At 39.4% G+C, this 23,090-nt stretch overlaps 2 protein-coding genes across 5 annotated transcripts in view; one reads left to right on the plus strand and one right to left on the minus strand.

Annotated features, from left to right (window-relative positions):
- Positions 1 to 1,878, plus strand: part of ATP1B1 (ATPase Na+/K+ transporting subunit beta 1) — a 28,790-nt gene extending 26,912 nt beyond the window's left edge. The window contains exon 6 of the mRNA XM_069094737.1: positions 452 to 1,878. Coding sequence (XP_068950838.1) covers positions 452 to 718 — 267 coding nt within the window. The 3' untranslated portion in view covers positions 719 to 1,878. The remainder of the gene's footprint in view (positions 1 to 451) is intronic.
- The window catches only part of NME7 (NME/NM23 family member 7), a 190,540-nt gene continuing 169,138 nt past the window's right edge, over positions 1,689 to 23,090 (minus strand). For all 4 annotated transcript variants that reach the window (XM_069094736.1, XM_069094731.1, XM_069094734.1 and 1 more), the window contains exon 12: positions 1,689 to 1,976. In XM_069094736.1, coding sequence (XP_068950837.1) covers positions 1,944 to 1,976 — 33 coding nt within the window. In that variant the 3' untranslated portion in view covers positions 1,689 to 1,943. The remainder of the gene's footprint in view (positions 1,977 to 23,090) is intronic.

The following is a 23,090-nucleotide window of genomic DNA, read 5'->3' on the forward strand; positions in this document are numbered from 1 at the left end:
ATGGGTTATGGATTATGGGAAGACACAAGCACATAGATAAGTTATGTATGGGAAGATTTCAAGTGCATGGAGCACAAAGAACATTTTAGAACATTTCGTAGTATTCATCACTGTACACACTCATTCACTACCTAAACTTTGGAGAATAGCTATTGTTAAAAAAATTTTTTTTGGAAATGTGGCACAGAAATTTGAATGGGATTTAAAAGTATGTTGGACTTTGGTCTGACAAGTTTATGTGGGCTTGGGGAAGAGGGAAATCAGCCTTGGACTCAGTTTCCACATTTGCAAAATGAGAATATTAACTGTCAGGGTGGGGGGGGGTTTGTTTAGGTGAGCTGAGATTTTCAGAAGTATGTTAAAATGAAGGTATCTAGTAGCAGTGGTGTTGGTGGCAGGAATTGTCCATCATGCCAAAGATTAAAATAATTTCTGTCTTTTTTTTTTTTAGAGAGAGGACGATAAGGATAAAGTTGGAAACGTGGAATATTTTGGCTTGGGTGGCTATTCTGGCTTTCCACTGCAATATTACCCATACTATGGTAAACTCCTGCAGCCCAAGTACCTCCAGCCCCTCCTGGCGGTGCAGTTCACCAACCTTACCACTGACACAGAAATCCGCGTGGAGTGTAAGGCATATGGTGACAACATCGGCTACAGTGAAAAAGACCGTTTTCAGGGACGCTTTGATGTAAAATTTGAAATAAAGAGCAGCTGATCACAAGCACAATCTTCCCCCTAGCCATTTAAAAAAGTTTAAAAAAAAATTATAAAAAACAAAAACCTACTAGTCTTGAACAAACTGTCATACGTATGGGACCTACACTTAATCTATATGCTTTACACTAGCTTTCTGCATTTACTAGGTTAGAATGTAAATTTAAAGTGTAGCAATAGCAACAAAATATTTATTCTACTGTAAATGACAAAATAAAAAAAAAACAAAAATTGAGCCTTGGGACGTGCCCATTTTTACTGTAAATTATGATTCCATAACTGACTTGTAGTAAGCAGTGTTTCTGGCCCCTAAGTATTGCTGCCTTGTGTATTTTATTTAGTGTACAGTACTCTAGGTGCATACTCTGGTCATTTTTCAAGCCATGTTTTATTGTATCTGTTTTCTACTTTATGTGAGAAAGGTTTGCTGTCCAAGGTGTAAATACTCAATGGGGATAAAACTGGCATGGTACTTATTTTTGCTTTGCTCTTTTAGAGATAAAGGCCCATCTATGAGCATATTTAACAACACTCCATAGAGCCTTTTCTTGTGATGTTAGCTTTATTTAATTTAAATTTTTTTTTTCCAGGGAGGGGGGAGGACTGTCCAGGGAGGGGGGGAGGGGAAACTGCCCTTGAATTTTAAGTCACGCTAAAGAAAAAAAAAAAGGTGATGGGTTGTATTGTGCTTTGTATTGAATGCTGTCTCTACATTTCTTCCCTTGTCCTCCAGTATGTTCTCAAGTTGGGTTCAACTATCACTTAGGCTGGTGATAGGGCTAATTATTTTGCTTTGTATATTTTCTTTCTATCTTTTTTTTTCCTTTCTCTGGAGGCATCACATGCTGGTGCTGTGTCTTTATGAATGTTTTAACCATTTTCATGGTGGAAGAATTTTATATTTATGCAGTTGTACAATTTTATTTTTTTCTGCAAGAAAAAGTGTAATGTATGAAATAAACCAAAGTCACTTGTTTGAAAATAAATCTTTATTTTGAACTTTATAAAAAGCAATGCAGTACCCCATAGACTGGTGTTAAATGTTGTCTAAAGTGCAAAATCTATGTTCTAACATGTAATAAATGCCAGGAGTACAGCGCTCTTGTTGATCTTGTATGCAGTCAGGTTAAAACAATGGACAATAAATGAATGAACACATCACGTGTGCGTGTGCTCTGTTCTTGTCTCCAAGGCTCCACTTTGCTACTGATCCATCTGTAATATCGCTAATTTTCCAAGATCTTGAAAAAATATTGGACCTGAAAGGCAAACACAAGTTTTCAGTGGTTCCTACAGAAAGAAGCACAGCCTTCTTGGTATAAAACAAATATAGTGAAAAATCTAAGTTGTAGTTTAGTTTTTAAAAACTGGGATCAAGTTGAGGTTTGGAAAATTAGTACAGTTCATTTTACCTTTAGGTTCATAACTCAGTTCAAGTCCCTACCTTGCCTTTCTGAAAAATTAACTTCATTTTTAAATGAGGCAAAATCAGCCGAAAGTCATTTTCCAGGTGTACCAGATTCATACAATTGAGCTGGAATTTCAGTCTCACTTATCCAAGTTGGGAAAAGCCTAAGCACAGCATCACGTTTCTGAAAACAGAAACCTCCTTTTTACAGAGCCTTCACAATCACCTCTTCTATGGATCCTTGTTGCATCTGTGACAGCCCTGAAGGAACAGGGTTTGCTAACTGACATATTCCAATATTTCTCATATTTTTCTTGGGGACAATACTACATAGATTTTAGTCAACAGTGACATACAGTTGCAGCAATTTTTGTGACATAGCTAAAATGCATATATAATTTTCACTTTACAGTCTTGCTTATGTTGAGCTCTTATCCATTCCTGCTGTTTATTTTGTAAAAATATCGATCTGAGCCATCATTTATCTCCTGAGCAGCAAATTTTGAGCCCAAATTAGTAGCAGAGGAAGAAAAGCATTGCTCCATGGAAAAGTCTTTAAATAAAAAGGAATAATAGAAAATAGCTACCACATAACTGCAAAGAGATCTTCATATTTCAGAAAATAAACTGTTAAGTCAAAAGGTCAAGAAAAAACTTAAGTGAACTTCCTGAATTTAGAAGATTAGGGCTCTAAAAAGTAATTTATCAATTAGAAAGAGGTAGAAAGTAATTTTATGCTAATTCCAAGTGAATCCTTGCTGAACTATTGCAGAATGTCTTGAGTAAATGAAGGCTGGATGTGCAGTGAATCACAATAACCAAACAGGCTTAGTGTGAGATTTAGACTGAGATAGGGAAGTCAGCATGAGTTGTGGGATGGGACATCTTGGGATTCAAGAATGGCCTCTGCCTTCAGTCATATGCCAGGCAAGTCACTTTCTTCACCCATGTGTGTTCCCCAGGCAGCTCTCTCAAACCCACCTATGATGGTGGATGGAGTTGCCTATGCTGAAGGAACACCCCCCACCCCACCCAAGTCGTACTGCAATGTCTCATTATGGCATGGAGGTGATCCTCAATTTACAAAGTCTCTGCCAGAAGAATGCAAGGTATGGCAGACCTTAGCAAGCTAGATAAACTTTTAGTATTGAGCCAGTGATAGACTATGTGGTTGTTACCTGGGAACTAGCTTCAGTAAATTTAGAAAGGCTTATTACAACCAGACTGGTCATCAGAAAATATATGTACATACATACATTATATATGTACATATATTTAAATTGTTTGGTTGCAGTAAATAAACAAATTGCCTACTAAATAATAGATTTGAGTTCTACATTAGTGGAACAAATAAAGAGATGACATCATAAATCTTCTGACATACTCAAATAGTCATAGGAAAAGAACAATTATTTAACTTGGTGAGCAGCTGGTATTTAAATGGTACCAATTATACATGTAAATACTGGTATAAAAATATTTCTGATAAAAAAATAATTCATCTTACACAAAATCCAAGAATCACCCCCCACACACTTATCCCATATGCACATATACCCATATAGATATATAGGTATATATGTACAAGGACATATGTGCATATATAGATATATCTATATAAATATACACGTTGTGTATCTTTACGTATATAAGCTTTTTAAAAATCCGAAGTATTGTAGAATACATGTGCGCCTATGTATGTATGTAAGAAAGGTGGTTTCACATCTCATCTCAATGTAATCACAGAAGGTATCACTGAATGTAATCAGAAAGTGTAAAGTAGGTAGCCACACATGATTAAGTTTTAATGTAATCCTTCTATGAGGTGTGAAACTCTGAGTCAAAAGGGGAATTGTGTGACTGGCTGTATGGGTGAGCTGGCAATGTGTCTACAGACTTTCAATAGCTGAAGGGATTTCAATAATTCTACAATTTGAGCCAGAAGTGGAGAGAGAAAAAAAAATAATGGTCTTTTGACAGAAATTTACATTTGAATGGGTAGTGGATTTCATCTGTTCCTCCCTGTTCTCCACTCCCACTCTCACAAATGACCATTGTCATAGAGGAGATTGGTCTAATGTGAAAGGATAGATCAAGCTGAGAGTGGAAAGGCACACTGAAGAGAGGCACAGATGCTGAAAGACAATTACCCCCAGGAAGAGGTAACTTCTGGGACTGCAGTCTCTCCTAGAGAAATGCCAGAGATGGGTTCAAAGAAGGAACAAATCTTTAAAACCCAGATGAGTGGCATACTTAGCATAGAGTTGTAACCCAAGGAAGCTTCTTAAAGTCTCTACAAAGGGAGAAATGACCTCCAGCATCAGGAGTTGTGAATTACCTCTTTGCTACATGTATTTGAACCTCCATGAACCTAAGTATATTTGTAGGACAGTGCAAGTTTTTGAGAGGAATATTTTATACCAACTTTTTCTGCTATCCCATCTTACCAAATAAATGCTTTTGCTAAGAGCAAAGTCTACTATCTGTTCATGCAAAACACACCAGTGGGGGTTCAGGAGCTACGCTGTTAGAAATATCCACTCACAAGGCTACTCTTCAAACCTGAGAACAGTTGTACCTCTGGGGACCCAACCTTCAAGTAAAAGTGCAAGTTTAGGATAGTAGCCCAGAAGAAGTGCGATCTACATACCGCTAAGTTAAAAGTTTGTTTCCAGTTCTATAATTCTGTGCTAATATAGAAATTTATAGCTTTAAATTAAGTTAGATTCTAGAGCAGAAAATTAATTCAGTTTGGTTAATATTTCAAACATCTAGTAGGCACTAGCTAGCCAAAAGTAAGTCTGTGCCTTTAAGAAGACTGCCTCCTCCTGGGGGTGGGGCATATAACAGGTATACTGATAAAGCAACATAAAAGGTAATCTGAGGAGAAAGGAGCACTGACATCTGGAGGGATCAGTGAAAGCTCTTCACAGGAACTGGCATCCTGGCTCAGATGCAAAGGAAGTTTGGTATTCTAAGCAGTATAGATGGGAAGGCAGTACAAGGTTGTGTGCATATGTGTATGTGTAAATACATATAAACACACACACATTCACATGCACACACATGTATGTGTATGTATGTGTGTATTACGTAAATGTGTGTATAAAATTTATTCAAGGTTCCTCAAAAGAAGTAGCAGAAACAATCCATTCCTATGACCTTCCGCCTATAAACAGCAGGTGAGGCATCAAACAAAGATGTTTACTGAAGAAATATGTTTGCCACTGTGATAGAGGAGATTGAAATGGAAGAGGGAGTACCTGCCATGATGAGGTCTTCCAGAATCTCCTGTTGGCAAATGATATCGTACTGATTGTTTTTAAGGTGCAGAGCATTGTTGTGCATAGTAGATTAGCAGTTTCATGTACAATCATCTTTTTAATTATAATATGTTAAAGAAATGTTTGTTTTATTCCATAAATTAAAAATAAATCTAAAAGAGACAGAGAGAAAGAGAGAGAGAGGGGTCAGGAATCAAAGACTTTAGCCTGACCATCCACAAGGGAAAGACCAAATGGATGAAGAATATGTCTATTGCCCAGCAAAATTACTCAACAGGTGGGACAATTGCCTGTTAGTATAGGGTTAGAGTTGGAATGAAATGAAATACTTAAAGTTCATTTAACAGTTAAAGAAAGGACGTTTACCTAAGACATAACAAAAAAAGGATATTCAAGGATAATGTAGCACCTGGTTCAATTATATGTTGACACCCTTGATTTTATATGAAAACATGTTTTGTTAGCAGGGCAGGTGTGGTGACTCATGTGGCCCTGGGACATCTGTTAAAGCTAGAGGCCCGGAGAACTATATGGGTGGTCTTTTTTTATGCCATTAAGCAACCAGGAAGCCATATAGCCAGAGGCTGTCAGGAAGATGCATCAATGGCTTAAGCCTTAGCCACCTGGGTCAATCAAATCTTAAGGACAATTTCCTTGCCTTTTAGGGAAAGAACTAGTAAAGAACTAGCTTAACTTATATGGAGGATGTAGGGGAAGGGCAGAGACTCTAATAGTGATCTCATCACCCTTAGATACATGCATTTCGATGAATAACCAGTGAAGCCTCTGCATCTGTGTGTATGCACATATACATATAGATACACATACACACATATATGTACATGTATATGTTGTATATGACAGATAATACAGCTTGATGAGGTGGGCCCAGAGTTAAAACAAGAGAAGGAAAAAAGGTTGGATTGCTTTCAGCAACTTGCAAAGCTCCTTCAATGAACTCAAGCTTCTTATAAAAACAAAGGCTCATTTTTTTTTATACCAACATTTCTCCCAGTGACTTTGTATGGTAGCAAAACATGAACTACAATAGTCTCCAAAGAATTAAAAATGAATGCCACAAAGAAGGCAATAGAAAAGAGTAGGTGAGCAAGCATGGAGAACTTCAAAGATGACCAGGAATAAAAGATGTTGTCAAGGAATTGTATGATAGGAAGAAAAGATGGGCTGGTCACATGGAGAGGTCAATGGGTGACAGGAGGTAGACAGCCAGAATCCTCTGTTGATTTCCCTATAACATCTTAAGGAAGCAAGGAAGGATCTCTAGCATGTCAGGGGAGAGCATGGACAAGAGATGTAAAATGGACAGGCAGTGATGAGATGTGGTCTTCATCATTGGAGAGAATTTCCAAATGAGGATCTTCATACATCCATTTGAGTACTGAGCATGATCAGGAAAGGAGGAGGCCTGATTAGACAGAAGAATGAGAGAGCAGTGTGTAGTTGTTAGAGGGCCAAGCTTGGTTTGAGTAAAATTTAATTTGAGCCCTAGCTTTTTCAAAACAAGAGAATGCTTTGTTCAAACTGTAGGGAACTATCCCAACTCCCTAATTAAAGGTATTATCAGTGATTGAAAGATTTTGATAGCTGGGCTTTCATCTACTAAAGTCCAAATGATATCTCATGGTCCTGGATTCTTAAAGGATTATGAAACTTTTGGTCTCTATGTATATTTACCCCATGAAGCGGAACCAAGTGTGATCACCTTAAAAATTAAGTAATAAATGCTTTGTGAGTATAAAGGGAAACCATCCAAGGAGCACTCAAGAATGGTTTTAATCAAGTAAGTAAACTGATCCTTGTTTCAGGATAAATCCCTATAATATAAACCTTTCCAAGAGTGAGCTAGCTGCACTCAGAAAGATGTTATCTCTCATTTGCCAGGATCCAAGCTGTGAAAGATGCCCTTTCCTGTATGCCTCTTGTCCTGACTTTCTAGAAACTCTAGATCTTTAATTCAGCCACAGCTGAATCACAAACACCTCAGAAAAGTCTATTTTCAATAATATTCAAAGCCTTCCACAATAGCTACTACCACCACCACTACTGTTGCTATTACTACTATGGAAATAAGCATTTATTAAGCACTCACTATGCTACACACTATACAAATATTATCTCACTTAATCTTCACAACAACCCTGTGAGGTAGGTGTTATTAACATCATTCCTGTTATATAGATAAGGAAACTGAGGCAGAGGCTCAAAGACATGTCCAGGGTTCAAACAGGTAAGAAAAGTATGAGGCAGGTTTAGAACTTGGTCTTCTTGACTCTGGGCCCTGCACTCTGCCTACTGTGCCACACAGATGCCACTACCACCACCACAACTTCTCCTGTTACTGCTGTTGTAACTACTGCCACAACGATGATAATAATGTGAATTCACATGTGTGTAGCACTCCTCACAACCTATGAGTGAGGTAGTACCTACTGGTCCAGAAATAGAGCCTTCATTTTCTTGTCTCTGTGCCTGTCCTCGAGATATTCCCTGCTCTTGTAGTGCCTCCAAAATACCCAAGTCTGTAGGTTCATCCCAAATGCCACTGGCCCCCACCATAGACTTCCTTATTGCTCCACTCACTCTAATCAAAAAGTCTCTCCAATCTTTGATTCTCATAGTATTTCATTTATATCTTATGAGCTTTCACATTATAATTTTTAATCAAAGTTATCAGTGCACAAGGTTTATCTTCTCCAACCAGACAGAGGGCAGGGACTACATCCAACCCATCTTTGAATCCCCCTCAGCCACATATATATATATATATATATATATATATATATATATATATATATATATATATGTAGTAAATACTCAAAAATATTTATTGAGGTGAATGTGAGCAAGAACCCTGACGCATTACTCCAAGCCTGTCACAAAGTGAAGCTTTGTTTCCTGGGTTACCTTGGCCAAAGAATTCATCACCCTGTGGTCAACCTGCATTTAGTCAGGCTCATCTTGAGGTAGTAGACCAAGTCTGTGAAACTGTATCCAACACATAGGCATATGAAGCATGTTATATTTGAATCTGCATTCAGGGAATTAAGTATATTTCATTTTTAAAGTGAATATTCATTGAATATCCAGTTATAAACATTATACTTAGTCACCAAACAGGCCAAAGAAACAACACTTACCTGAGTTTAATTTTTTTAATTAATAATTTAACTTTACCTAAAAAAATACAAACTTTGCAAATCAGACCATTTAATCAAACTTTCCCCTTACCAAAAGGAAGAACAACCTTCTTAGCTTCTTGGCTGCAAAGGCCTATTTCCAATGAGAACCTGATCCCCTAACAGCAGACTTTGAGAAGGGCCAACAGTAGAATTTGAGGACTGGTGACCAGTAGAAGCAGATACTTATGAACACTTAATGTTTTAATTTTTTTTTGCTTTCTATACCTGTACCGACCAAACTAGTAGAGTCATGTATATGGGCTGTTCCACAGAAAACAAAGTGGTTAAGGAAGTCAAAGAGGAAGGATTGGGGGGTTTTCTAGGGGTTATGATGAGAAGGATGAAAAACACATCTAATACTAAAAAGAACTGGACCCATCCAAGGGGAAGGGCCACCAGAATAGGCAAGGAAGAGCTGTGAAGAGAGTTTGGAAGAAAATGGTAGAGAGGTCCCAGGCTGGGGTGTGACCAAGTCACTTGATTCATCTCTTTCTCCTTCCTACACCTGAGCCTTGTGGAAGCAGTAGAGGAGAAGTGGGTAGGAAATGGAGGATAGAAGAGTATCTGTGGTGGTGGATTTTACAACGACCAGGGTTCTCGATAGATCAGTAAAGTTTCCTCCAAACCTGGAAGACTCCAAATTCCAGAAACTTCTGGCCCATTGGAGCATATTACAGAGCTATACATATAATCCACACTACATACTAATATTTGTCAAAGATAATGAGAAAAAAAAAGAAAGTCAAAGAGAATTCAGCAAGATGCTCCAAACCAAGTCAATGTCTATCTTATATCTGGTGACTTTGATGCAAAGGTAGATATGGGGAGAGTGGAGAAAAGTGCACTGAGAAAAGAGAGTTCAGGGTAAAGAAATAAAAGAAGTCAAAGTCTCATAGACTATTTAGAAGCCTTAAGCCTGATGTAAGTAACAAATGCCCCAAGAAAGGAAGCCCAAGGCATTAGACTTGGCAAACACAACAATAAAAAAAACTCAAAAAAAATGAAACTGACAGTATCTTAACAGATGGAAGGAAGCAACTGGTTATTGATGTGGGGAATCACTTCTGAATCAAATATGTAAAGACTCAGAACAAAGAGAAAAAACAACAAATGAGTAAGAAGAATGGGTAAAGATATAGATTAGATGCAATTATAACTCAAAAAGTGAGGGTAATGACTTTGCAGAGCCCTTCCTCACTCAGATCCAATTTGCCTGCATAGCAAGGCAACACCCCCTTGATGCCAAGCAAGCAGCAGCAGATATCACAATTCAAATCTGACCTATTCAAACCAGATACTGGCACCAAAAAAAAGGTAATGTCTGAAGCTCATTAACTCTAATTGTCACCATTTCATCCAGAAGATTAACCAATGTAGTTAAACACAATGAGGAGGCAGAGACCCAAAGAACCTAGAAACTGCCTTATCCAGCAACAAATTTGATCAACTTGTCGAGTATAAAGACATGATAGCCAAAAGGTAACATGAAATTAGAGTACAAATTTATTGGCAAAAGATTACACAAGGTAACTGTGGAACATTACAAGCAGCATTGTCTCAAAAAAAAAAAACAATGAAAGGTTATAAATCTATGAAAAGTTTAGTGTGAGATCTACATGAAACCACTCCTATAACAGTTATGAATGAAACTTGAATAAGGAAAGCAAATTGACAGAAAATGGATCAGACTTTTCAGGGTTTTTGAAGTGATAATTTAGTTTCATAATGATTAACAACAGAACTACCACATTTGAACTCTAACATCTCATTACCTCATATGAGGAAACTGAAATGACAATTAAGAAGATGAAGCCAAGATGACTGAACTACAGCAATACACAGATGAAATCCATGCTAGAGGGAACATGATTTTGAAAGCTCTGAAGAATCATTTTTAAAGACATCCAAAGTGAAAGGTAGAAGACTGTTGTAAAAAAAAGTCATGTATATGATTATTTCTTTTTTAAATAAGGCAGCCACAGGATGGAGCCAAGATGGCAGAGTAAAAGTACGAACTTGCTTGAGCTCCTGCTCCAACCATATCCAATACCTGTAAAAAAAACTCTAAACAAATTTTAGAGGTACAGAACCCACAAAGTGACAGAGAGAAACAAATCTCCCACAGAAGGCAGCCTGGCAGGCAAACCAGAAGGGTCTATCATACCAGGCTTGGAGCTGAGTGCAGTTCTGTGTGAGTCACTCCAACCCAGACTTGCAGCCCAGACTGGCCAGAGCAGACTTCAGGAGAGTGCATCACTAGCGGCAATAGCCGTTTCCAGACTTCTCAACCCATAAATACCAAAGAGAAAATCAAAGGTCAGTAGGGAACTCTGTTGGAACTGGGTGAGAGAAGAGCGAGGTCAGGCCCCTGCCCCTGGGGTGGCAGAGGTGGGGCTGCAGCTGCTGCCGCATGGCTGCCTTCTGAGCTCCTGGCCTACAGATTGTAGGGGGACCAAGAAACCATTCAGAGGGTAATTGCTATTGCTTTGACCTGCTTGGATCTGGGTCGCAGTCTTGGGTGGTGGTCCTGGGGTGAGGAACGCTAGCATGCCATAGCTTTTAGTGGCTGTAGAGAAGGCGCCCTCCTCATAGCTCTGACAACAGCTCCAACAATAGCTGTGCAAAACCCCAGAAATCTGGGACACAGCACTTTCCACTCTACAAGCAGAGTTCTACCGTGGCAAAGAGTTCAAAAGTCAAGTAATTGGCTGGCAAGATGAGAAAATAGAGGAAGTGTAATCAGACCATAGAATCTATTTTTGTAGACAAAGAGGATCAAAACATAGAACCAGAAGAAGACAACAAAGTCAAAACTCCTGCATCAAAAGCTTCCAAGAAAAATATGAATTGGTTACAGGCCATGGAGGAGCTCAAGAAAGATTTAGAAAATCAAGTTAAGAGAAGTGGAGGAAAAATTGGGAAGAGAAATAAGAATGATACAAGAAAATCATGAAAAGTGAGTCAAGGGCCTGCTAAAGGAGGCCCAAAATATACTGAAGAAAATAATACCTTAAAAAATAGACTACCTCAAATCACAAAAGAGGCCCAAAAAGCCAATGAGGAGAAGAATGCCTTAAAAAGCTGAAATGGCCGGATAGAAAAGGAATTTCAAAAACTCACGAGAATAATTCATTCAAAATTAGATTGGAGCAAATGGAAGCTAATGACTTTATGAAAAATCAAGATACTATAAAACAGATCCAAACAAATGAAAAAATAGAAGGAAATTGGAAAAACCACTGATCTGGAAAATAGATCTAGGAGAGATAATTTTAAAATTATTGGACTACCTGAAAGCCATGATCAAAAAATAGACGCTAGGCATCATCCTTCAAGAAATACTCAAGGAAAATTTCCCTGATATTCTAGAACCAGAGGGCAAAATAGAAACTGAAAGAATTCACTGCTCACCTCTTCAAAAAGATCCCAAAACAGGGCAGCTAGGTGGCGCAGTTAGTAAAGAGATGGCCCCAGAGTCAGGAGGACCTGAGTTCAGTTCCAGCCTCAGAGAATTAACACCCACACAAAAAAACTAGCCGTGTAACCTTGGGCAAGTTATTTAACCCCAACTGCCCTTCAAAAAAAAAAAAGGCAAAAAAAAAAAGATCCCCAAAAGAAAACTCCTTAGGAATATCATAGCCAAATTCCAGAGTTCCCAGGTCAAGGAGAAAATATTACAAGCTGTCAGGAAGAAACAATTTGAGTATTGTGGAAACACAATCAGGATAACACAAGATCTAGCAGCTTCTACATTCAGGGATAGAAGGGCTTGGGATATGATATTCCAGAGATCAAAGGAGCTAGGATTAAGACCAAGATCACCCACCCAGAAAAAATAAGTATAATGCTTCAGGGGAAAATATGGTCGTTCAGTGAAATAGAGGACTTTCAAGTATAATTGATGAAAAAAACAGTTGAACAGAAAATTTGACTTTCAAATACAAGAAGCAAGAGAAGCATGAGAAGGTAAACAGGAAAAAGAAACCACAAGTAATTTATTAAAGTTGAACTATTTACATTCCTACATGTAAAAATGATAATTGTAGGGGCAGCCAGGTAGCACAGCAAGTAGAGCACTGGCCCCAGAGTCAGGATGACCTGGGATCGAATCCGGGCTCAGACACTCAGCACCCACCCAGAAACACCTGGCTGTGTAACCTTGAGCAAGTTACTTAACCCCAATTGCTTAGGGGCGGCCAGGTGGCTCGGTGAGTAAGAGCACCAGCTCCAGTGTCGGGATGACCTGTGGATCGAATCCAGGCTCAGATACTTAGCACCACACCCAGAAATAACTGGCTGTGTAACCTTGAGCAAGTTACTTAACCCCAATTGCTTTAAAAAAAAAAAGATAATTGTAACTCATGAGATTTTTCTCAGCATGAGGATAGTTGAAATAAAAATATATGTATATATACATACATATATGTACATATAGGAGGGTGTATGTGTGTATAAAACATATGTGAGTGGGTATATGTGTGTACATGTATACATAGACAGAGGGCACAGGATCAGTTGAATAGGAAGTGATGATATCTAAAAAACAAAATTAAGAGAGGAGAAAGGAATATATTGGGAGGAAAAAGGGAGAGATAGAATAGGGTAAATTGTCTCACATAAAAGAGGCAAGAGAAAACTGTTACAATGGAGGGGAAGAACAGGAAGGTGAAAGGGAATGAGTCAACCTCACTCTCACTGAATTTGGCTTAAAGAGGGAATACCAGACACACTCAACTGGGTATCTTACCCTACAGGAAAGTAGGGGGTAAGGGATAAGAGGGGGGACAATAGAAGGGAGGGCAGATTGGGGGAGAGGGCAGTTAGAAGCACACACTTTTGAAAAGGGATAGTGTCAACAGAGAAAGCAGAATAAATGGGGGGTGGGATAGAATGGAAGGAAATATAGTTAGTCTTTCATAATATAACTACTATGTAAATGTTTTGCATAACTACACATGTACAACCTATATTGAATTGATTGTCTTCCCAGTGGGGGTGAGTGAGGAGGGAAGAAGGGAAAGAATCTGGAAATCAAAGTTTTTAAAACAAATGTTAAAAAAAACAACAACTGTTTTTTACATGCAACCGGGAAATAAGATATACAGGCAATGAGGTATAGAAATCTATATTGCCCTACAAGAAAGTTGGGGAGGAAGGGGAGAATATAAGAGAGAACAGATTGGGGGAAGGGGTATTCAGTAGGCTTGCTATCTTGCGGTAGGGGGCCAGGGGAGAGATGGGGTGAAAATTTGTAACACAAAATCTTGTGAAAATGAATGTTGAAAATTAAAAATGAATAAACATTAAAAAAGGCACCCACACTAATCAATATGATAATTAGGTGTCAATAAAAATATAAAGAAAGGAACAGGCAGATTCCTTTGCAAAAGCCTTTCTACTACAGACTACCGATCACATTTCCAGTCTCACAAATGGACAAAAGGTATAGAAATACAAGTTTCTACTCTATTTATTGTTTGTTGATTACAGAACAGCAACAACAATGTGTTTGACTTCCTGAAAAATATAGCATTAAAACTTCTCTTCCAGCAAGATGTCTCCCAAGCATATACTAAGAATACCAGATAGAAGAAAACACAGAAATTACTTTTTTCAACTTTACCCAGATCATCAACATAGACAAGGAATAAACAGGGAGACAAAGGTGTTTGCTAATGGAGGAAATCAGGCACAAGGTTCAAATGAAGAAGGAATTCCCTAAAGATAATGAAGTCTTTCAGGGATTCTTGATTTTGGATAACATTTTCCTAAGGGCAACAAGCCAGAAGATACTAAAGAGTCTCTTTAAGGAGCTCCAGTCCAGATAGATAGATAAGCCTAAGAATCCATAAGAGAGGCAGTGTGACCAGGTGAATAAAGGACCAGCCTTGGAGTCCAGAGGACCAGTGTTCAGGTTCTACTGCTGACAACTACCACTAAAGACCATGAATAAGTGCCCTGGGCAATTGAAAAAAAGACCCTAAATTACAGACTAGTCACTAATCTTTCATGTCATTCCCCTTTTCCTCTATAAATTATTGGAAATGAGATTTTGATCCTCTATTATTTTTTCAAGAGCTCTCATGGTTAGGTCTAATAGCAAACTGCCATGGGGAGAGATTCCTGAGGGAGACAAAACAGTCTCAAAGGGGCAGGCCCTACACCAGTCACACGGTGCCCTTCCTCCTTTTCATTCCCTACCAGTCATACAATTATATAGGTTAAAGGAATGCTGAGAAGCCGAGGGTATCCAGACACAAGAACTCAAAAACCCTGGAGAAAGAGTTCTTACTTACACCAAGTCTAGAGTAATCCACATGAAAGGGCTCAGAAATGATAATGGACTCTTTTTGACAGGGAGATGTAAGATAAAGGTTGTCCCTGACTGGCCTTGCTGTTACAGATCCCAGAAAGTACCCTGATTGGGCTTATGACAGAATGAAATTGAATTAGCTTGGATTATATGTCTACTCTTTTGTATTCTTAGTTTTCCCTATTTCAGGTTTTAATCAGAAACTACATTATAAAGTGCTTTGAGGTCAGATAAGGATTCAAATATGTAAAATAACCAAGAGAATAGAAGTGCCCCAGAACTCCAGTTCAATCATCCATAGCTGCCATAATCGTTTTCCTAAATAAAGCCTAAGTCTGACTATGTCACCTCCTGGCTCCCTGCTTCCCTTCCACCTCCAGGATCACATTTAAAATCTCTTTGGCATTTAAAGCTCTTCACAACCAGTCCCCTTCCACCCATTCTTCTCACAGCTTATTCCCCTGCACATACTCTGTGGTCCAGCAATGCCAGCTGCCTTGCTGTACTTGAACATGATGCTCTGTCTCCCACCTTTGTACCTTTGCCCTGTTTGTCCCCGAGGCCTGTGATCCTCTCTCCTTCCTCATTTCTGCTCTTTGACATTGTTGGCTGTTTTCAGGCTTTAGCTCAAATGCAATTTTTTTTTTTTCAGAAACAGGCCTTCCTGGTCTCCTCTCTACCTCAGTGCCCCTAAGGTTACTTTCCTAATTATCATCAATTCTACCTCTTTAACGTCTCTCAGCTTCAATTCCCTTCTCTCCAGTAACACAGCCTCTACCTTGATCTAACCCGTCATCACAGTCTGCCTGAATTATTAGAACAGATACCTCTGTTCTGTCCTCAGTTGTTCTCCCTGTGTCTTTAAGAGAAAATGCAAAATCCTTAACCCAGCAAGAAAAGTTTTCCACAGTCTGGCTTCCACCTACTTCTCCCACTGTTGTTTCTTATTACTTCCCTTCAAAGCACTCTTCAATCCAAGCAAACAGCCTGTCCCTGAAGTTCCACCTCTCACATGGGTGCTTTTCCATGGGCTGGCGGGCTGCCCCCTGCCTGGGACTCCCTCCACCCATCCTCATATCTGCCTCTCAGAACTGAGAAACTAAAAATATCTGAAAGATGGATTAGTTTCTATAGGAAAAGAGACTAAGCAGGGGGCCTTGCCAGTTCAATAAGCTGAAAGTTATGTGGATATACATTAAAGTGTACAAATAAGATGCATATCATAGACAAGGTGAATGTGGATTTATTCATCCACTTCTATAACCAGAACTATATATAAAGAGAAATATGTAAAGGAATAATAGAAGAACATGAAGACAAAAAGAAAGTTCTTTAGTCAGTCAATAAACATTTATTAAATGCCTACTGTGTATCTGGCACTATGCTAAGTGCTGGGGATTCAAAGAAAGGAAAAAGAAAGTCCCTGCTCTCAAGGAGCTCATCTTCTAATGAGGGAAATGACACACAACCATTAAATGAAGGTTAAATTAGAGATTTTCAACTGAGGAGAGGCTCTAGAATGAAGAGGGATCAAGAAAACCTTCCTTTTTTCAAAGTGTAGCTTTGATTGCAACTTTTAGTAGTCCAACATATTGTCTCTCTTCACACTGTTCTCCAGATCAGCTGTTTTTCTGATGAGATGTTTCACATTCTCTTCTGTTTTTTCACTTTTAATTTTGTTATATTATTTCTTGTTGTCTTATCACATCATTAGCTTCCCCTTCTCCAATTCTAGGTTTTTTGTGGGATTTTTGTTTATTTTTGTTTTTGGAGGGGGGAGGGGAGGGCAATTGGGGTTAAGTGATTTGCCCAAGGTCACACTGCTAGTAGTTGTCAAGTGTCATGAGTCCTCCTGACTCCAGGGCTGGTGCTCTATTCACTATGCCACATAGCTGTCCCCCAGTTCTAGTTTTTAAGGAACTATTTTCTCCCTTAAGTTTTTGGTTTTCTATTTCAAGTTGGTTGACTTTCTTTTAATAATTTTCTTGATTTTCTTGAATTGCTCTAATTTCTTTTTCCTATTTTTTCCTCTATCTCTCTTAATTGATTTTTAAAGTTCTTTTTAAGTTTGTCCAAGAACTCTTTTGGGGCTTGTGATCATTTGATGTTTCTCACTGGGAAAGGAGCAGCTTTTTTTAGCTCCAGTATCTTCCTTTGAATATGAATTCAGATCTTTATCCCAATAGTAGCTATCTATGGTTGCATTCTTTCTCCTTTGATTACTCATTTTTATTTTCATTTCCATTTTTTTTTTAGCAGCTTATTATTTTAATTAAATTCTAGTCCTGACGCGTGGGGAACGATGCCCCAGGCTTCAAGTCCTTCTCATTGTCATTTTCTACACTGTGTCACAGGGCCTAACCCTAGGCATTCCTCTGTACCCAAAGCACCTCCAGGACCCCCCAGCCACACTGTCTCACAAACACTCTTGCTCCCTGTGGTTCCTTCAGTGGCTGCACACTTTAATTGTCTTCTCTGCCCTGGAAACAAAACCAGGGACTCTGCTTTCCTGCAAGTGCCCACAGCTGGTGGGGTGCCTGCCCATTTGTCACCACACTCACTAGGGGTGTACTAGCTCCTTCTCCCCCACAGACATAGCCCAGGACTATGTGTGGTCAGCACAGCTGTGCTTGGCCTACCTCAACAGCAGAGGGTCCTTCAATCTTCTCCTACTCAGTCATCTGACCCTCACATTGTCCATGAGGAGAAAAATCCTAAGGATGAGGCTGCCTTCCAACCCAGCTGTCTTCAGGGCTTATTGTTTGTTATCTGGTCTGGAGGTGTTTGTAATTCCCTCATACCAAACCTCCATCCCTGGAAGTCCAGTCTTTCCTGGGGTCCTCTCAGGTTGACTTAGGTCAATGATTACTTTACCGCAATTTCTATTTATTTCTGCTGCTCTACATTCATTTTGAGGCAATGTTCTATCCTTTTTGTGTGGAGGAAATTTGGAGAGCCCAGTTTTCTGACATAGGTTGTCATATTCCCAGAATCCTCTCCATTTTTATTATTTTAAAAGATACTTTCCACACCAACTGGCTTAAAATTAATACTCAGAGGCATACAAAGGGAAAAGACTATGTATCAAAAGACTCTGCTAACATAACATTGCTTCTAAGTACAATTTTAAAGATAGAATGATACCCAGTCACACACAGTTTAACAGGACCAAGAACTTTATTTCCTTTTCCAGTCTCCACTTGAGAGACCTTTACTGGAGAGAGGTGGGGGGCTGGGGCAGAAGAGGAGGAGGGGGATAATGCAGGGTTTGAGAATAAGAAAACCTCAGAACTGGCATGGACAAAGAGATCACCCTCTTCTAGAACATCACTGGGCCCCATGGTCCTCTAGTTTGTGCTTAAAGACATCTTAAGAGTATCAACCCACTAGTGACTGAAACAGGCCATTTCCCTTTTGGATAATTCCAGCTGTTAGGAAGGTTTTTCTTATGGGAAGCCTAAACACACTTCTCTGCAACCTCTAGCCATCACCATTACCGTAGTTCCAAGCAGAACAATATGAAGTGCGATGGAGAAGAAATAGCACTGTACTTGGAGTCTATGGACCTGAATTCAAATCCTGGCTCTGTCATTTATTATCTAGATCAGGAGTGGGGAACCTGTGGCCTTGAGGCCACATGTGGCTCTCTATGTCCTCAAGTGTGGCCCTTTGAACCTCATTCAAACTTCACAGAACAAAATCCAGTTGGATTCAGTCAAAGGGCTTCACTTGAGGATCTAGAGGGACCCATGTGGCCTCAAGGCTGCAGGTTCCCCACCTCTGATAGAGATGACCTTGGGCAATTCCCTTAACCTCTCTCAACCTCAATCTCCCCCTCTGTAAAATGAAGGTAATGGACCAATCTAAGATCTGATAATCCCAGGCAGGCAGGAGCTAGAGTGAATAGTGATAGAATCAAGAAGACCTCATCTCAAAGCCTGCCTCAGAAACTAGTTATTAAGTCAAGAAATGTTTATTAAACACCTACTATGTGCCAGGAACAATATCAGGTACTGAGAACACAAAGAAAGGCAAAAAACCACCTGCTGTGAAGGAGCTCTCAAACTAAGGGAACAGAGAACGTAAAAATAACTAGACATAATGAGGCAGCCAGCTGGCACAGTGTTTAGAGCGCTGAGTCTGCAGTCAGGAAGACCGAAGTCAAATCTGGCCTCAGACACTTACCAGCTGTGTCACCCTGGGCAAGTCACTTCACCCTGTTTGCCTCAGTCTCCTCATCTACAAAATGAGCTGGAGATAGAAGCTCCAGAATCTTTACCCAAATGGGGTCACAAAGAGTCAGACATGACTGAAACAATCGAAGAAAAAAAAGATATAAACAGGATCAATTGGAGATATTCTTAGAGAGGAGGAAATAAGATAAGGGGCCAGGAAAAGTTTTTTGCAGAAAGTAGGACTTTAGCTGAGACTTGAAAGGAAGCAAGAAGATGGCAATGAGGAGGGAGAGAGTTCCAGGTATGGAGGGCAGGGTGGGAAAGTGCCTAGAGCTTGCAGATAGAGTGTGTTGTATGAGGAAGAACAAGGAGGTCAATGTCACCAGATCATAGAGGACACAGGAAGAGTGGGAAGGAGGAAGTGAGGAAGGTAAAAGGAGAATGGAAAAGTAAAAAGGGTCCAGATAATGAAGGGTTTCAAACAGAGGGTTTTGATCCTGGGTGGGATTAGGAAGGCACAGAGCTGATTGACTAGAGGGATGAATCTGTCAGAACTGCACTTTAGGAAGACCATTTTGACAGCTTGGTAGAGAATGGTTTGGAGTGGAAGAAAAATGATTATTTTCTTATTATATTAACAACCAATTTTATATACAGGCCCCAAAGATCCTCTTTTTGATTATTAATAACCAATTATTAGTAGGTTAGTTATTAGTAGGGGTTTTTTTCTCTTTTTACTTCTTCATTCAAAGTCCAGTCTTAGTGAAGGACAGGACTGACAATAAGACATTCTCCTCAATCTTGTATAAGGAGAATCTAATATAGGTGAATTCCAGCCTGTTGTGTTCAACTCAAGTGGTCTGAGTGAAGATGAGTCTCTTTGTCCAAGAGCATTGACATGTTCAAATCAGGTACCCAGCCCCATATTAGAAAAATCCTACCTCTCATTATAATATTCATTCTCTCATTAATTGTCAACCAATCAGAGTTGATTTTCACCTTTAGGGACACCCCCTTTCCCAAAGATATTTAGACATTCAACAGTCTCTGTGTGGTTACAAGAGAAACCACTGACTTCAATTTACTGAGTATTTTCTAGCTTAATTAATAAACTTATAATTAATTACCCAGTAACTCTGTATCTCAGACTTTTCATTCATTTCAGTGGGAAGAGACTTAAGGTAGGAGACTCAACCAGCAGGCTATTAAAATAGTAGGGAAATGAGGTGATGAGGGCCTGAACCAAGGTGGTGTCAAAGGAGAGAAGGAAGTATATATGAAAGATGCTACAAGGTAAAATGGACAGGTCTTGTTCACTGATGGGTTATGGGGGAGAAGAGAGAGTGAAAAGTTGAGGATGACAAGTTGAGAGCTCAGGTAACTGGAAGGATGAAGTTACCTTCAAAATTAATAGGGAAGTTAAGAAAAGACGGTTTGGGGTTGGGAAGAAAGATAATGAGCTCAGCTTTGGAATACCAAGTTTAAGATATATATGAGACATCTAGTACAAAACACCCAATAGGAAGCTGAAGATGTGAGGATAGAAGTCATGAGAAGTGTTAGGCTGACCAACCAGAATGGAGAATTTTCTGTGTAAATATGATAACGGAACCCCTGGGAGCTGATGAGATCACCAAGTGAAATAATGTATGGAGGGAAAAGAGAGGAGAGCCCAGGACAGAGCCTTGGAGGGGCACTCAAGCTTATTAAGTATGACCCAGATGAAGATCCAGCAAAGGCAATGGGGTAAGTCACCTTGGTTTCCTCATTTGTAAAAGGGGAACAATCATAGCACCTATCACAAAGGATTATTGTGAATGTCAAATGAATAATGATTGTAAAGCTCTTCAGAAACCTTAAGGTTAATATGTACATATCCTTCAGCCAATCTTCACAGATATGAACTATGGAGGAATGATATCTAACCCTCCCACCATCGTGGTGACCATTCATTGGACTCATTACAGTTGATTAATGCCCTTCCTAAAAGGTGGTACCTAGACCTAAACACAAATACTCCAGATGTGGTCTGACCAAGACATAGTACAGAGGTGAATGCAAATGACACTAATGTCTTAATTATGGGCATATCTCCCTTAGCTTTATTAAGTAAAATAGAATCAGTAAGCAAATCAACCTATGTTCTAGGGTCACTAGGCAATAACCAAATCAGTTGTAAGTTGCTAACCAGACAGAAAATGTTATCAGATCAAACAGCTCCAGAGAGAAAATCTGCATTAAATGCAAATGAAGGGCCATTTAGACTCAGTGCTATTAGCTACCCTGTAGTTTATCTGGCTTAAGGAGAAGGAAGAGACTGAGTGCAACATTTCAGCCCTGGTCTCAAACTCACATTTTGGGAGTTAAGAGTTCTCTTTTCATCATCCAGCTCTATCAATCCTTTTCCTTTCAGCTGAGATCATTATCAAGGGACCCAATTAAAGCCACCTACAATGGTGTTTTCTTTCAAACTGACACCTTACCATACCTTGTGGGACTAACATTTCATTTTCCAGTCTGCTGGGTAAAGAGTAAATATGAACCAGTCACTCCAAAGTTGCCTACCATGGAATCTCAGGGAATATAGATGTTCAAAATACATTTAGTGAACTATTCTCTCACTTTCAGTTCAATCAATCAGCTGTGGCCTTAGACAAGTCCAAGGACTCCAGCAATTCTTTCCAGTCTACCAATGGTGTTGCAGGTAAAAGGATGTATTTGATGATTTCAGCTAAAACTTATCAAATATTTTCAAACAGCTATGGTGTTAAGACAGTTTTAAACATTAAATTCCTCTCACTTTTTCCTAGGAATTCATTGGATTCATTACAGTTTAGGAATGAGTAGCAGTAGACAATCTAAAGGTTAGTATTTCATGTAGATTGTGGGTTTTGTGGAGGGAGGGGGGGGTTGGTGTTGGTGCTATGATTTTATGGATCTATGATTTTATCAGTGGAGGAAACTTCCATGTGTAAACTCCCTCCTCTGACACAGCCTGGCAACTCAACTGCTACTTACTTTCTTATCACTGAGAGGTTAACAGACTTTCCCACAGCCATCTAGCTAGCATGCATTACAGGGAGGACTTGAACCCTCTTTCGATTGTCTCAGTGTTATGAAATAAATATTGTGAATTGGGGGGAAAGTAAATGTATGCTGTCCATGTGTGGAAATGTGATCATTAACAGAAAGGCTGAACCTAGCTGTGGAATGGGCATCATGAGCTCTATCCAACTAAAAGAACCATTTGGGGCTATTCAAAACCAACTGAAGAGTAAATAAAATACACTTTATAAGAAGTAATGTTCTGTCACTTCTTTCCTATTTTGAATGTAATAAACCAAAAGGTAAATCCATTAAGAAATAATTTTGAGCTTTTTAGATTTTGAAAACTAAATACAAAAAAGGAAAAGTGTATCTGGTTCCAAAGTGTGGGCTGTGACATGATCCCAAGGGAGATGTGAGCAATGGGCTGTATCCCATTCTTCCTGTGACAATCATCTTGAGGCTTGTCCCCAATACAACCAGACCTAGCCAACACTCCACCTCCCTCCTTAGGAGCAAGTACTGAACCAGCAGGAGACCCATAGCAATTGGTGCATCTGTACAGGTGACATTGAGAAAATTTCCTCTCTCTGACGCACCATACCAAAGCCCTGCTCCGCTAATAATTACCTCATGGCTATAGCAGCAATCAGCCCATGGGAAAGAGGGCTCTGCTCTCTGGGTCAGTGACTGTAACAGCCCGACACCTTTTTTATTTTGAGTGGAACAGAGTGATTCACACAGGGATGATCAGGCATGGATGAGCTGTGATCTGTACCACAGTTGTATGATTTATATTCTCTTTCCCCTAAAATTCACCTCCTCTTTATAGTTCTCTATTATTGTGGAAATCACCCAGGTGATTTCCTTCCACTCACCCAGGTTTGCCTTCTTAGTGTTATCTCTCTCTCTCTCTCTCTGTCTCTCTCTCTCTCTCTCTGTCTCTCT

This window comes from Petaurus breviceps, unplaced genomic scaffold, assembly GCF_028583685.1.
Source record: "Petaurus breviceps papuanus isolate PSGF00001 unplaced genomic scaffold, PetGlider_PUasm1.0 220, whole genome shotgun sequence".
Lineage (NCBI taxonomy): Eukaryota > Metazoa > Chordata > Mammalia > Diprotodontia > Petauridae > Petaurus > Petaurus breviceps.